This window comes from Chiloscyllium plagiosum, unplaced genomic scaffold, assembly GCF_037043375.1.
Source record: "Chiloscyllium plagiosum isolate Xiang-an unplaced genomic scaffold, Cpla_swu_hap1 HiC_scaffold_39, whole genome shotgun sequence".
NCBI lineage: Eukaryota > Metazoa > Chordata > Chondrichthyes > Orectolobiformes > Hemiscylliidae > Chiloscyllium > Chiloscyllium plagiosum.
This window is the reverse complement of record NW_028270177.1, coordinates 14,129,808-14,147,028: the sequence shown is the minus strand read 5'-3', so window position 1 is coordinate 14,147,028 and position 17,221 is coordinate 14,129,808. Positions and strand designations below refer to the sequence as shown.

At 42.3% G+C, this 17,221-nt stretch overlaps 1 protein-coding gene across 4 annotated transcripts; it reads right to left on the bottom strand.

The window, feature by feature from the left end:
* Positions 1-154: 154 nt before the first annotated feature.
* Positions 155-16,275, bottom strand: det1 (DET1 partner of COP1 E3 ubiquitin ligase). Of its 4 annotated transcripts, none has more exons than XM_043677299.2 (5): positions 16,183-16,275; positions 12,557-13,743; positions 5,386-5,576; positions 2,880-3,071; positions 155-1,306 (listed from the first exon to the last, which is right to left on the bottom strand). In XM_043677299.2, the coding sequence occupies exons 2-5, from the start codon at positions 13,640-13,642 to the stop codon at positions 1,117-1,119; spliced, it is 1,659 nt and encodes a 552-aa protein (XP_043533234.1). In that variant the 5' UTR covers positions 13,643-13,743; positions 16,183-16,275; the 3' UTR covers positions 155-1,116. The 4 variants fall into 4 exon arrangements, with proteins under 4 accessions (XP_043533234.1, XP_043533235.1, XP_087837259.1 ...); XM_043677300.2 differs by having other exon boundaries at positions 12,557-13,693; positions 16,183-16,267; XM_087981133.1 differs by lacking the exon at positions 16,183-16,275 and adding an exon at positions 15,990-16,123.
* Between the last annotated feature and the right edge of the window lie 946 nt (positions 16,276-17,221).

Genomic DNA, 17,221 nt, shown 5'->3' with positions numbered 1-17,221 from the left:
CAAAGCAGCAGCAGCGCTCCGAAAGCTTGTGATTTTAAATAAACCTGTTGGACTATAACCTGGTTTCGTGTGACTTCTGACTTTGTTCATCCCAGTCCAACACTGGCACCTCCACATCATGTACACTGTGATAAATGAAATAAAAGAACAGAAGACCAAACACACCATTTTCTAATAAGTTTGGCAGTTGATGTGACAAGTTCATACATACAAAGGTGTTTCCAAATGTAGCATTCATATGAAAAAATAAATTTAAAGCCCATGTACCATTTCATTTGTAAAATTAGAAATTGATTATACAATAATTCTTATCCACAAAAATTGAAGAGTTGAAGTGTACTCAGGACATTTCCAAATAAAATTAATTCTGATTCAGTAAATTCACATCACTGATGAAATAAAAAACTACAGTACCTTAAATTGGTCAGAGCTGGTAGTTTACAGCCAGTTTCACTTACCAAATACTGAGAGCAAAAACAAAACTGCTGGAAATAAAGATCAGGATGTAACTTTGAAGGACCAACCCAATATTTGGAAGCATCCAATACAAGGTCATGCATCTGAACTTCCTCTTTTTCAAAACTGAACTGAAAAGCTTTCTATTTCCAGCATTTTCTGTTGTTATTTCCAATTTACCAGCATTCTCAAAATCCCATTCACTGCCTCAGGATCACCAACAAAACTCATTCATCCACAGTTCCCAAATTAAAATGAAACTTCCTTCCCCAAATGGCAAAACTACAAACAGAGTTTATTGCACCAAGTCCACCATTTTCCAGCTGGCAGTTAACTAGTTAAATGTCATTGTTTTAGCATTTAAAATATGACAAAATAAAAATGAATAATAGATGCATTGGGATAACAGAGATAAAATGTACAAAAAGGTTTACTTTCTTAGCCGAGACAAGTGCTGCATTAAAGATCGTGTAGCAGGTCAGATACCAAAGATGAATAGGAGGTCTGAATATAATTTTAATCCAAGGATAATCCCACTCTTGACCAAAGTTCAAAACTCCACCTTTGGCAATTTCAAAGGTTTGTTAGGATCCCTTCATGATAGGCCATAATGGTCCACAGTAAATCCAAGCAGCACAAGTGCTTCCAATTGCACTGTCATCATACACACGTGTGTCGCATATGAAAACTAACCACATACTCTGCATTAGTCCTCTGCACTGATATAGCAAATGGCTCAAAAGGGTGAAAGGTGAAAGCCACTAGGCGTCGCACTGTGTGGTTAATTGGCCGTCCCAGGAGCCCTGCTTGGATTTTAAACTTCAGCAGACCTGAATCACGAGCATAAAATCTGAAAACAAAAAAAAAAGTTTCTTTGTAAACATCAGCAACAGGTTAGCAATACAATGCTCGAAATGTTGCAGTCATGGTTGAGAGTTCAGTTATAAATGGAGCTGGAATGTAATAAACTTACTGTCCCCCAGGAGGACATAAATTGTAATAAATGATCAATTGTTCCATCCAGCGTTGTACTGTACTATATAGACCAGAAAATTCTAGCTTCTTTTCCTGAACTGTATGGAGTTAGTGATGCTACAACTGATAAGGACAGTGTCTTTTTATTTCTGTGTTCTTTAAAATGGACTGAAATGAAAAGAACTGTTCTGAAAAGCAGAGATTTTCAAGGACAGCTGCATGTTTTGAAAGCAAATAATCTGATACCTATTGTGAACCCTGTTGTGTAACTGTGGCTTCCAGCAACGTGAAATCACACTGGAGCTGAGGGAATGTTCACAAGTGAAGCTGATTGGTATGAATTAGGGGCCAGTTGTCAATGACAAAGGTGAGCTCTGTGGCACAATGGAGAGCACGTTGGACTGCTAAAGAGTTGTTATTCAAAGGTTGCGAGTTCAAGTCCCATCAGAGTCAAGTTTGAGACCCTCTTGTGGCTCATTGGTAGTGTCTCTACCCCTGGATTGAGAGCCCTGGGTTCAAATCCCACCTGTCCAAGTGATGTCTAATAACACAGGTTCGATTCCAGCCTTGGGCGACTGTCTGTTTGCACATTCTCCCTGTGCCTGTGGGCTTCCTCCGGGTGCTCCAGTTTCCTCCCACAGTCCAAAGATGTGCAGGTCAGGTGAACTGGCCATGCTAAATTGCCCACAGTGTTAGGTGCATTAGTCAGAGGGAAATGGGTCTGGGTAGGTTACTCTTCGGAGGGTCGGTGTGGACTTGTTGGGCTGAAGAACCTGTTTCCACACTGTAAGGAATCTAATCTAATCTAATCTCTGAATAGGTTGATTAGAAAAGTAGGTTAAATTAATAAAGAAAAAACAAAATCGATGACAAAGGTCATCTGCTGCCAACAACTGAGATTGGTTTGGCAGGTACATGAACAGGCTGGACTGTGAATAAGACAGTGAGAAGCTAGCCAAACTACAAGAAAAACCAGATCTGCAGCAGCTCTAATCCCTTTTACTTCTCTGCAGTAAGCCACTTTAAACCTGAGAAAACCATCTTATCTTTCCTTCAGCTAATGCTGTATGTTGTGACTTTGAATTTGATAAATCAGATACCTTTGAATGATTCAGACCAATTACCTTTTCAAAAGTAGTGGTGAAATATTAGAAGAAAAATCTAAAAGGGCATGAGAAAAGGATAATTGAATAAAATCAAGTGGTTGACTCATTCAGAGGTAGTACAGACACAATGGGTTGAAATAAACAAACTACCAAATTTTATGAGAACGAATCCATACGTAGAAGCCATACTTCATGTAACTTGCCACAGAATATATGGACTTGAAATAGTTAAAATCGTACCGTGGAAAAAGTGAAAACTGCATTTGCCCATGCAACATCCAACCAGGGAACAGAAATTTAAACAGATGCTCCCCCTAAGCCAACAGCAATGGTTTACATTACCTGATAGGATGATCACCACAAGTCTTGGGCCGTTCCATGACGGACACCCACTTGTCATCATAGCTAAACAATGAGAGATCAAGGTATGGACTGCTGCTGTAAGACTGTGCACTGATAGGCAACTGCCCAAGGAGTCGCCTCACAGCCTCCGTGTGACCCCCATACTTGGCATTCACGATAGTGTCTTTAAACCTACAAATGAAAGACAATTGGAATCAGGTGCCGCAATGTCCAAATCAACTCTAAGAATCTTGTCTCCTCTTTGACACAGGCTATGGACTTACATAATGAGCACGGAGCAAAATTAAGCATATGAACTCTCTAGTGCTGAGAATTTGATGGAAATATGTTTCTATTTGTTAAGTCTGATTACTACCACAGAAAAAGCAGTCAAAGCAGCTACATTACTGTAAGGATTAAGAAAGGAGGAAATGAGAATACACAGTACTGCATTGCATCATTGCTATACCCTTCAAGCACTTGCACAATCATCAAATTGCTTTTATGTACAAAAGATGGTCTTGTGTAGGCAAATGTTTCAAATCGTACTGTGCAGACAATATCCCATAACCAGCAGATAAATTATGAACAGTTAATATTATCAACAATCCTCCCAGAATGGATGATTAATCTCCAATGTACAAGTTCACATCGCAAATGTCACAAACTTTCAAGCTCAAACTAAAATGCTAGGGAAACTCAGGAGGTCTGACAACATCTGTGGAGACGGAAATAAAGTTAACGTTTCGAGTCCTGTATGACTCCTCAGAAGAAGGTGTTGCTTTCTGAAGTCATACCAGACTCGAAACGTTAACCTTTACTTCTTTCTTCACAGGTGCTGCCAGATCAGAGTTTCTCCAGCTCTTTCTGTGCTTGTTTCTTACTTCCAGCATCCGCAGTATTTTTCTTTTCTCAGGCATTCACAAATATGCTACCCTTATATATGCACATGCAAGCATACAAAAATCATAGAACTGCTCAATATGGCAACTATCTCGAAGGTTTGTTACCATGACAGTGTCCCATGTCCAGTGAGTTGCTATTTATACAATGAATGTGTAAAGCCATGAACTATGAAGTAGACTGCAGTGTCACATAAATCTGCCATACATGGAATAAGTGGAGTTAGCTGAAAGACTATCACATTAAATCAAATCGTTTGCTGACTATCAGAAACAATTTCTAATTTAAAAAAAACCCAAATGAGGAAAGAAAAATATTGGCAAGAAACACAGGCCATTTATTTTTGGAGTATAATAACAGATGAATTGTCATCTGATCAAATCTCCAAGAATAGATCCATATAGAGTTGGCAATTATTGTTGAGCTAAGAACGTTTGCCAAGACACCAGCAGTATTTCCTCTTCTTTGGTGTTTTGACACCATCTTAATCAAGAGAGCACATTACCTATCTTCTCCCTACTCTCTGCCTTGCCTATTAACTGCGGTTCTCCAACAGAGCAGTATCTCACTAACAGATCACATATAATCTTACTACTTCTAACTTGTATGCTTCTACCTAGCGCACTCAATCTCCCAGAAGGAGAAGGAACAGGTCAATCATGTTCTGAAAGATGTCCCCTATGCTGCTGAATACCTCAGCGCTAGCTTCATCCATACAGGGGACTGAAACAAACCTTACCCCATTAACATCTAGAACATGTTCAGTTATACATAGTTAAAAAAAGAATGCCCATTTTCTTTCAGGTGCAACATCAAAACAAAATGATGCTACAAGTAACAAAACCGTAATAGTTTATCCGAGGTATTCTATCACAAATCTTGGAAAGTTTACTTCCTCAACTCAACACTGGTCTCTGTCCCACGTTACCTTTCATTTGTTTATCACAGTGAAACTCATTGTAACCAATTTTCTCCTCTTCTACACTGGGACCCTCCAACCAGAGGGCATCAATGTGGGTTTCAGCAGTTTCCTCATTTCCCCTCCCCCCCCCCCCAACTTCTCCCTCCCAACCTGGCACCACCCTCATGACCTGTGCTACCTGTCCATCTTCCTTCCCACCTATCCGCTCCACCCTCCTCTCCGGCCTATCACCAGTACCCCCACCTCCATCTACCTATCGCAGCCTCAGCTATCCAGCATCAGAGCATTGCTGCAGTGCAGCACTGTATCAATCGGAACTTTGTGCCGTACATAAATTCACTGTATTGTATTGTGAATTGTGCATGCAAGGTGGTGTCTGCTGGGGGAGAATACAAGCGAGGAGAGGTTCCAATAAAGGATACACACCAAAAGGAATAATGGCGTGCTTCTTCCCTTCACAGATCCAGATTGCCCAATGATCTATTTTTTGCATTTTCTGTTTTAACTTCAGATTTCCAGCAATTTCAGGTTATGGAATTCACCTGAGAAACACCAACAGGCAAAAATCAGGGAATTTCTCCAAAGTGAACTCAGAACATGTTGCTGGCAGTTAGCCTTCCTCAGGACAATAAATAGTCAGCAAGTGAATTATAAAAACCAGTCAACAACAGGCTGACTCACCTTCGCTGAATCTGTCTGGCAAAGTTATTGCTGGATGCTGAGCAGGGAAACTGCACGGCCTCACTGTGCAGTGTGGCGTTCCGATAGAGATCGCAAAAATTTTCAAATAGTTGTAAAAGCTCATCACAAGTGTTCTCAAAAACAGCCAGAACCCGAGTGGTCACCATATTGTATACGACAAAGAATGACGGCTATGGGGAACAGAAGGAGAACAGGACAAAGAGGAAAAGTTAATGTGAGGTCAGCCAGGTACAAATCAATGATCATTTGCAGATAGTCAATTATTAATGCCAGAGTTGGTCTGGAGGAAACTGTCACAGCTGGTGGCGTGCAAAATCTGCTCCAAGAATGAAAACAGACCAGGAGCAGAAACATTGTCAGGTGCAGTCAGGTGGAGGAAGAGGGAAGGTAGAGTTACCGTAGTGTTATCAGACTTTAAGGCTCCTCTCTCACTGAGAGACAACTGACGGTGGTGTAACAGGAGGATCACCACACCTCAGGTGACGGGAAGAGGTTGAGAAGGACGGTCCTTTTGAGGCTCAGAGTGGAGCAGGATGGTTGTTGGATTGGGGACCGGTGTGGGCAGTCAGCAGCTTGCTAGCCCAGGCAGACAGTGTATGGAAGCCCCCAGCGTTAACCTACTGCAAAGTAAAGTGTCTCTGTAATCGGTTTATCTGCCTATAATGTTTAACCTTTTAACGTTATTGCTTATTTTCTGACTTATACTATGAATCACTGTAAGATAATATAACATTTTAAAAATTCTTTATTTTGTATTTGAGATTTATACCGAGGTACTTTGTATCTAAGATGGTGCTGTGAGAGGCGACATTATAATCTTTTCGCTATTTCTGTACTTGAGTACACATGACAATAAATCAAATTCTTCTTCTTCTTCATCAAGGTAACCTCAGCCAGTGCAGGAATTGAACCCATACTGCTGGCGTCACTCTGCGTTGCAAACCAGCCAACTGGGATGTAGGTGTGGAAGCAATTCAGTTCACCGCAAGCAACCATTTCAATGTGTTGCTTTTAAAATGCAATAATTTCCCCCATTACAAACCAGCTTTTATTTCCCTCTTCCAGGATTTCACACCAGCAAAAACCTAGAAAGTGTTCACAGGTGAGCAACAACTTGAGTTTGTGTTGTGCATCATTTCGTGATCAGCACATCCAAAGAAACAAAGTAGGGATCAGGACTAGGCCATTTAGCCTCTAGCTCACTTTGAGATTCAATAAGATCATGGCAACTGTGATTATAACCTCAACTCCACATTTCTGTCAATCCCCAATATCCATGTCTCCTTTGTTAGTCAAGGATCTCTCTACGCTGTTTGTTCTCTGGAAAGGAGTTCAAACAACATTCAGAGAGAAATGAATTCTCATCTCCATCTCGAATGAGAAACCCATCATTTTTAAATTACATCCCATTTCTAGTCTCTCTCAAAAGGGGAAACATTCTTCCTTTAACTACCTTGTTCAGTAGGATTTCAATAAAATCACCTCTTTTTTTTAAAGCACCAATGGATACTGACCCAACTGTCCAAGGTGCTACACAGATGAGTGCTGGGGATAGGAGGAAATTAGAGATGGCATGATGAAGTGGAAAGTTTACATGCAGAGCTACCAGTCGGCTTTGAGAAGATTTATGATGGCAGAAAGCAGGACGGAGCGATAAAGAACCTTAGGAAGGGCCAATGTAATTGAAACTGCAAACATCAATAGTTAAGTGATATTGAGTATGAATAGAAAGCCAGAATCAGAGGAAAAGTCTATATGGGGAGGGTTTTAGGATTCTAGGAGCTTGTAGTGAAAAGCAAGGATTTTAAGATAACTACTGTGGGGAAAAGGTGATGAACAAATTAAAACCAACGTAATAACAGAGACTCCTGTTAGGTTTAGATAGATCTCATGCTTATTACTACAGCCTGTGGTGATGGTATTGAAACAGCAGAATCTTTAAGAGTCGAAGACATATACAAGGGTTTCAAGAGTTCAGGGTAGGGGAACAGACAAGCAATGTATGGAAATAGAAGTGAACAAACCTGCTGGAGGGCAAGCGTGAGGTTAAATGTTTACCTCAGAATTCAACACTAAATTAAGACTACCAAATCTGGATGGTAACACAGCGTAAACCTGACCCAATCAGAGAATCAACCATTCACCAAGGCTCCTTCTACATCACCTTCCAAAATTAACTACTACCAAACTAGAAAGACATGAAAACAACAACATCTGCAATGGCCCCTCCAAACCACATGCCATATTTTCTTGGAAATATATTGCCGTTCCTTCACTGCTGCCGAGTCAAAATCCTGTAACTCCCTCCAGAATGACATTGTGGGTTTACCTACAGCAAATGGATTGCAGCAGCTCACCACCACCATCTCAAGGGTAAGTAGGGATGAATGGTAAATATTGGCTTAGTCAATTTTGCCCACATCCAATAACTGAATTATAAAAAAGATCTAAACTCACACTTCAGCCATAGGAGCCCAAGTGATTTTACCATGCCATTTTATGTGTTTTGTAGCTGTTTCACAGGAAGTGCACAGCAAAATAAAGCCAATTATTGCCCAAACCTAATTTCACTTAAGAAGGTAGTGATGGTCCAACACCTTGAACCGCTGCATTCTCTGTGTAGGGCATCCACTCTATTGTTAGGGAGAAAGTTCTAGGACAAATGACCCAGTGACACTAAAGGAACAGTGATAGTTCCAAGTCATAATGCTTGGTCAGGGAACTTGCAAGGGGCAGGATTCACACACATCTACTGTACTTATTCTTCAAGGTGTAGAGGTCAGGAAAGTGCTGGCATGGTTTGCCGAGTTACAGCAGTATATCTCATTGTTGATTGTGCCAACATTTACTGCCCATGTGAAGCTGGTGGAGAGCTGCTTTCTTGAACCATGGAGTCAACTTGTTCTCGGAACCCCCACAATCCAGCTGAGAAAGTGCCTTCCAGAATTTTGACCCAGCAACATTAAAGAAACAGTGAGAAATTGCCAAGTCAGACTGTTGAGTCACTGTCGAGTTGAACTTGCAGGTGATGATGTTCCAACGTATCAGCCACCCTTGTCCTTCCAGATATCAGTGGTTTCAGGATTTGTTTAAGCAGCCTTGGCGAATTGCTGCAGTGCATTTTGTCAATTGATCACACTGCTGCTACTGTGCTTTGGTGGTAGTGGGAGTAAATATTTGTGGACATAGTGCCAATTAAACAGCTGTTTTATCCTGGAGTGTCAAGTTTGAGTGGTACTGAAGCTTATCCAGGTAATGGGGACCATTCTATCAGACCCCTGACTTATGCTTTGTAGATGGAGGACAGTCTTTAGGGTGTCAGGAGATGAGTTATTTGCTGCAGTATTCCTAGCTCTGACCTATTCTTGTAGCCACAGTATTTATATGGCTAGTGCAGTTCAGTTTCTAGTTAATGGTAACCTCCAGATATTAATAGTTGGCATTCAGTGACAGTAATAGCATTGAATGTCATGGTGATAGTTGGATTCTCTCGAGGTGGAGACTGTAACTGCCTTGTACTTCCATACACGTACCACCCTCTGCATGAAAAAGCTGTCCCTTAGGTCTCTTTTATATCTTTCCCCTCTCACCCTAAATCTATGCTCTCTAATTCTGGAGTTAGGCCTAGGACATGATCCTGAGAAACACCCGCAGATTCTTGGGAATTCAGATGGCTGACCTCCAAGAACTACAGCCAGCTTCCTTTGTGCTAAGTACAGAAACGTAGAAAATAGCAGCAACATTAGGTCCTTCAGTCCATCATGCCTGTTTCGTCATTCAAAATGATTATGGCTAATCTTCTATCACAATGCCATTCTCCCACTCTTCCCATAACCTCTACACATTTTTACGTGTTTAAAGATCTTTTTGTTTTAAATATACTCGGTGATTTCACCTCCACAGCCTTCCACAGGGTAGAGAATTCCACTGATTCACCACCCTCGAAGTGAAGAAACTTATCTCACAGAAAAGCATACAACGTTCCTGATGCAGTGTCACCAAAGTCCCGTACAGCTGCAGTAAAACTTCCTTGCACCTATACTCAAACCCTCTTGTAAAGAATGCTATTATTTGCTTTCCTATTTGCTGCATCTGCATGCCTGCTTTCAATGACTGATGTACAAGGTCTGTAACTCTGTTCTTTTTGTACATCAGCCATCCCCAATCTCTTACCACTTAAAGAATAAACTGGCATTTTATTTTTCATACAGTGTACAACTTCACATGCACATTTTATTACACCTGCCATATATCTGTTCATTTATTCAACTTGGCTAAATTACCCCAAAGACTCTTCATTTCATCCTCTCCACCCACAGGCCCCCTAGTTTTGTGTCATCAAATCGGACATATTGCTCGATTCCTTCATTCAGATTGTTGATACATATTATGAATAGCACACATCATTGCAGTACCCCACTAGTCACTGCCTTCCTCTCCAAAAACAAACCATTTATTCCGATTCAGTATCCTTGTCAGCTAACCAATTCTCAACCCATCCAAGTATGTTATCAACAAGTCCATATGCTTTGATTTTGCACAATAATCTATTATGGTGGACTTTTTTTAAAGGCTCTCTGGAAGTCCAAATACATCATGTCCATTAGCTTCCCCTCATCTATTCTATCAGTACATACTCCAGTAGCTTTATCCCATATCCTTTGCAGTGGGCGGCACGGTGGCGCAGTGGTTAGCACTGCTGCCTCACAGCGCCAGAGACCCGGGTTCAATTCCCGACTCAGGCGACTGACTGTGTGGAGTTTGCACATTCTCCCCGTGTCTGCGTGGGTTTCCTCCGGGTGCTCTGGTTTCCTCCCACAGTCACAAAGATGTGCGGGTCAGGTGAATTGGCCATGCTAAATTGCCCGTAGTGTTAGGTTAAAGGGGTAAATGTAGGGGTATGGGTGGGTTGCGCTTCGGCGGGTCGGTGTGGACTTGTTGGGCCGAAGGGCCTGTTTCCACACTGTAAGTAATCTAATCCAGTGCCTTCAGCCATTTCTTAATATCACATGGGGTGAAATGGCTTAGCTGAAGACTGACACCCGTGATGCTGGAACCACACACGCAGACCAAAATGATCATCCAAAAAGCATTTCCGGTTGAGGTTTGTTGCAAGTGCTTTTGCTTCATCTGTGCACTGATATGCTGAGTTCTTCCATCGTGGAAGATGGGGATATTTGTGAAGCATCCTCCTGTAGTGAGTTGGTGAGTTCTGCAGCCCACCATTCACGACTGGATGTGGGTGGGCTGCAGAATTTACATATGATCTTTTGGCACCGGAGTTGCTTAACTCTGTCAATCATTTCTTGCTTATCCTGTTTGTCACACAAGTAGTCCCATTCTGTGACGTTACCTGGAGGTCACCTCATTATTAGGTAAACCTAGCACTGCCCTTAGCATCTTAGAAGGTTTTCTGATGAAGGGCTTTGGCCCGAAACATTGATTTTTCTGCTCCTCGGATGCTGCCTGACCTGTTGTGCTTTTCCAACACCACTCTAATCTTGACTCTAATCTCCAGCATCTGCAGTACCCACTTTTGCACTGCTCCTAGCAAGCCCACCTGCACTCATCACTGAACTTGGGTTGACCTCTTGGCTTGACAGTGATGGTAGGATGGGAGATAATGTTGGACCAGGAAGTTGTAGATGGTGCTCGAGTACAATCTGTTGCTGCCCGCTGGCCAAAGCACCTCACGGATACCCACTCAAGTTGATGGATCTTTTAGAATTCTTTCTCATTAAGCATGGTAAGATTACCACACAACACAATGGACAGTACCTTCAATGTGAAGATGGAACTTAATGTCCACAGGTCTGTGCGGTAGTCAAACCTACTGTTACTGTCATGAAAAATTCAGCCACGGGAGGCAGTTTGATGAAGGTGAGGTTAAGTATTTTGTGGCACCCTCATAATTTGCTGCATACCCAGTTTAGCAGCTATGTTCTTTAGGACTTAACCAGCTTGATCAAGCTGGTGCTACTGAGCCATTCTCCTCTATCCAAAGTACAATCTGCAAAGTAGCCATTCTCAGTACTTCCTCTAAGTGTTGTTCAACATGGAGGAGTACTAATTCATCAGCTGGAGCTATATGGTATAATCAGCAGGTGCCCTTGCCCATGTTTGGCCTGATGTCATGAGCCTTCATGGGGCTTGGAGTCAATGGCCCTCCTGATTGTATATCACTGTGCTACCATCTTCTGCCTGGGGGACATGGGTAGTCAGTAGTGGTGCTTCCAAGTCTTCAAAATAGACACTGAAGTCTCCCACAGGGACAGGCTGGAGTTCTGAATTACTAGCCCAGTGACACTGATAAAGAAAGATCAAGAAAATATTAGGGGTGATTTAGATTTCTTTCTCCCCCAAGCTCTTTACCAGAAGCATTACTTCAGCTGGGCTACTGTTTAAATGACCTCTGAAATCTTGCCCACGTGTCCATTTTCAAAAGGAGACTCAACAGTAAATTTTGGCAGGCTTTTCAATTGCAAGTGACCTCACTTCCAAGGGCAATCTGATCCTTACACAGATGTACATTGTAGCAGAAGGCATGAAATTAGGAAAAGGTAACACTTTACAGGCTGAACTCAAACTTTACACTAGATTTCGAACAATCTCTTACATTTTCCCAGCGTGGAACACTTTCAATAAACTCGGAGCAGGCTAGAGAACGGAAAGAGGCTGACAGAAACCTGAAGACATGATCAAGAATAAACAATTTTAATCTCTGAGGCAGGAGGCTAATTATCCACAACACGCTGCAGCATCAACGGTTCTACAGGATTCTGGTAATGCGCCTCAAAAGTTGAAACAAAACACCTCTGAATCCTTCCTATCAGGTTTAGTAATACACCGATTAATATTTGAACAATATTACTCCAAAACAACTTCTCTTTGCAGAAATTACCTCCCTCCCTACAGTCAGTGAAATCAGGGTTGGACTCCAGTTTTTCTGAAGATATACATAATAAAACTTGCCTACATATTTTAGGCTTTCCTGTAATAGACAAAAAAAAGGGAGGAATCATTACTATGCTTTCCTCACCCGGCATCACAACCAACACCTGTGTAGCACCAGTTTGTATCATTCCACCACCATTAACCTCACCATACTGAAGCACTTAAAGCCTGTAACCCATTCACCAGTGGTCTGTACCTGAGAGGGGTCAGTGACCCGCAGGGTCACCACATCCTCGCTCGTGTATTTGATCAGGAGGTGGTTCTCATCCAGAAGCTGCATCTTCCACATGCGTAGTTGCTGCAACTGGTCGAAATACTGAAAGAAACGTCGCTTAGCAGCAGCGCCTCCATCACTCTCTGCCCTTTGCCACAGGTATACCAGCAGCCGATGCTTTAAAGAGTTCAGTGTTTTTTCCTTAAAGGGGCGCGATGGGGCATTTTGCGCATCACCCTGCACTTCAGGATACACAGCTGAAACAGTTAGGAGGTCATCTTCATAACAGAAGCGCCCAATGGTTCGAACATCAATGAAAGTTCCTTCTGGGGTAACTTGGAACACATGAATGGTCTGATGTTGCACAGAGAGAATAGCCAAGATATTCTTATACAGGTAAAGCCCTTGGTTGTGTGAGAGAATGACCTTGTCGCACTTAAAGGTCCTTGTGTCACAAAGACTCCCTGTGTGCAGGTCAATGATGTGCAGAGAGTAATCTTCCAACGGAGAGCGAGGGTTTGGTGTAACAGACTCGTTGTTTCGGTAAACATCAAAGAAGAGAGGATGAGGCTCCTCAGGAAGGTAAGCAGCAGAGCCAACAATGACATACCGGCAATCATCAGTAAACAAGCTGCACTCACGATTCAGGTGCTCCCCATTCGACGCTACACTAGTGACATGCAGCAGGACAAAGAAACGCTCAAACAGTTTGCCGCGGATGTTAATGGACTGCAAGTCATTAGCGCCATTCAGCATGATCTCCCCATCGTAGCCCTGAAGGAGGTCCTCAGCTGCCTGACAGCCCTGGTACTCATAGATCTCCAACGAGGTCTGGTCCAGGGAAAACGCAATGAAATAGCGGCCATCAGGAGAGAACTTGCGCAGGAAACACGGTGGCTTTTCTACGTTAACAACAGTGAAGTTGGGAAACACGTTCTGATGCAGGCAACGCACCATGTACCAGTGAGCTCCAGACCTGCCTGAATAGATTCTCCGGCGCTCCAGACGGTAAACAACATTCTGATTCTCGATGTGACGAGGTTTGATGGTAGGTTCATCATCATCCATTCTCAGCCATCACCACATGTTGTAAAACAAAGAACTGTGAATGCTGGAAATCTGAAACAAAAACAGAAATTGCTGGAGAAACTCAGCAAGTCTGGCAGCATCTGTAGAAAGAAACAAAATTAATATTTTGAGTCCAGTGACCCTTCTTCAGAACCACAAGTTGTCTCTGCACCAGCACACAAAATATTGAAAAGCAGAATCAGTACTCAAAATATCAAGAAAAAGAAATATAAATAAGCAGGATTCTCTCTGAATTATTGTCAGTTATTTATCCAATGAGTACTTGTCCACGTTTTGCTTGATTCATTAGAGAGGGCACAGAAATAATATTGTTCCAGTGATGAGGCTCTGCAGTTATAAGGATAGATTACAGGAGCCAGGCTGTTCCGTATTAGAGAAAGTTGAGGGGAGATTTGTTTGAGATGTTTAAAAACATGAGGGATCTAGACAGGAAGACAGTAAGGACTGCAGATGCTGGAAGCCAGAGCTAATAGGCGTGAAGCTGGAAAAGCAAAGCAGGTCAGTCAACATCCAAGGAGTAGGAAAGTCATTGTTTGGGGACTGGGATCTAGACAGAACAGCTGATAAGAAACTGACCCCATATCCAAAAGGATCAAGAACCAGAGAACACCAATTTGAAGTGATTGGCAAAAGAACCAAAGATAAACATTTTTTAGCCAGTGAGTGATTCAGATCTGGAATGCACAGCTTAAGAATTGGTGGGAACAGATTCAATTATGAATTTTAAAAGGACATTAAATAATTATTTGTTAAAAAAATGCAAGACTACAGGGAAAAAAGAAGTGGGACTAACTGAAATGTTCTTGGAGAGAGATTATGAACAGAATGGCCTCCTTTGGACTGCAACCATTTTGAGGATCCAGCGTTTAATAAATTGCTATGTGTGCAGGTATGGACATTTTGCACTTTTCCCAGTTGAAATTTAAAAACAAAAAGACCAATACAAATGATGTCCTCCTTAACATGGACTCATTCCGCATTTTGAACAGTGTAATACATGAGTACAGGGGGTACAGTCCAACACTAGTGGTGGCATCAAGTTAAAATATCCTTTGAAACAACCTAGTCCTTCTACTCCATTGTGTTGCTGTTGTCTTACATCCAACATATTGTCAATTTTCCCAGTCATTACTTTGAATCGCTTCCTATCAAGACAACCAATGGCCTTTAATCTGACTAGAATAAGTGGCCCACCTTTTTCTTCAAACAACACCCTTCCTATTGTATCAAGAAGTAGACTCTCAGGAAACAGACGATTAACTAAGAATATTACAGGAGATGCATCTCCCACACTAAACAAATTTAAGGGAGTTTTGCCAAGTCAACACTATATTAGCTACCTTTATTTGAAATAATCTCCATGAACGAAGTCCAACTACCCCAACTGAAACATCTCAGCCTATGTGTGATTACCTGATTTGAAACTTGGATTTCCTTTTAGTAGATTTTCTTCTATTCCTTTCCTTTTTCCCACACCTCAAAGCATTGAATTTAACTCTGTGCTAGAGATGCTATAACTCAGTCTATTTGGCAGAAAAGTCAAAACAGAAGCTTATCCAAAGATTGCAAAAGTCAGCATGTGAATGGCCTTTTGGGTAGATTCACAACCAGTTCTGTTGATGTGAGTGTATGAGAGAAAAAGGTGCACCAAATTCATGGACCTCTCCAGCCAAGTAGTCACTGGGTTTTTATCTAGAATAGAGACCTGTATAGCACAGATACATCAGTGGTTAGTATATGGAATGAACTTCCTGAGGAAGTGGTGGATGTAGGTACAATAACAACGTTTAAAAGACATTTGGATAAATATATGAATAGGAAAGATAAGGAAGGATATGGGCCAGGACAAAGCAGATCAGACAAGTTTAGTTTGGAATTGTGTTCCACGTGGACTGATTGGACAAAAAGGTCTGTGTCCATGCTGTATGACTCAATGATGCCAAATTAAACTAATCCCTTCTGCCTGGCCTTGCTCCATCTCCCGCCATTCCTTGCATATTCATGTGTTTTTCTAAAACTCCCCTTCTGTATCTGCCTGTACCAATCTAGGGCAGGTGAAAGAGAAAATATACACATTGTTGAAAGGACCCATTCAGATGCGTTCTGACACATCACTTGGCAAGAAAAGACTTGAACCTGGACCTCCTGACCCAGAGGTAGGGACATTACCAGTGCATCAACTCTTCTTTTTATCCCCACAAATGAGCAGCAAATCTTCAATTGTAACACTTTGACCATTCAGAAATGGTCAGATACAAGTAGGTTTTCGGCTGCCAAACCAGTGAGGCAAGGATTAATAAAGGCGAATAAACATTAACTGTCTTACACAGAGAGTGAACAGCCACCACACAATCAATGATGCTCACACATGGCCAGCTCCACTCCTCCATGGGGCCTCCCAACACGGGAGCCCAGGCTGATGGATCCCACAGCCGAATGTCTGCCGTCAGGGCATTACTTACTTACTTACCCCACTCATTTACTTCAACCGTCCGTCCCTCCCTCCGTCACTCACTCACCTCATCCACACGGTGCAAGGCCCGGGCCTGCTCCGACAGCACCGCGGCGGCCCCTGGGGAGAGAGTCATCCAGCGCCGGGCGGCCTATCCCACAATGCACCGTGTTTTCACTCTCCCCCTTCCGGACACTTTCACCCTGCACCTTCCCCTCTCTGCCTTTAGAGGGAGCCCCAGCCCCTCTCCCCACTTTGCTGTTGACAGGCTGCTGGACTCCTCCCAACACCCATAATTTAGGATCCAGAATAAATCAATGCATCTTAGTTTTCACCTTTACCGCACTTTTCTCCTTTCCTCACTCGAAACACTGGGGTATACGATATTATACTTTGCTAGTAACTACAGTGCGTCATTGGCGATGTCAAATGATGGCAGATCACATACAACTGGGACTTGAGGGAAGAAAGTTCTCATGGAATCCTGCTCAAATTTCTCTCCTCAAATAGTTGATAAAAGAAAAAAGATACGTATTGTCAAAGGATTTTACAAGGATGTTGCCTGGGATGGATGGGGATGTTTTCCCTGGAGCATCAGAGGCTGAGGGGTGACCTTATAGAGGTTTATAAAATCATGAGGGGCATGGATAGGGTAAGTAGATAAGGTTTTTTTCCCTGGGGTGGGGAGTCCAGAACGAGAGGGCATAGGTTTAGGGTGAGAGGGCAAAGACTTAAAAGGGACCTAAGGGACAATGTTTCCACGCAATGGGTATTATGTATATCGAATGAGCTGCCAGAGGAAGAGGTGTAGGATGGTACATTTAAAAGGTATCTGGATATGAATAGGAAGGGTTTAGAGGGATTTGGGCCAAGTGCTGGCAAATGGAACTAGATCGCAATTGAGGATATCTGATCAACAAGGATGAGTTGGACTGAAGGGTCTGTTTCTGTGCTGTACATTTCTATGACTTTATGACTCTATAATTTGCAAGAATACCAATTCAAGAAGAAAACCAGCTAGAGACCTCTCTACTACTACCAACTGCGAATCTATTTTCACTGGTCAGTAAACATGTTGAGATCCTACACTTCCATGTGCTATAAGG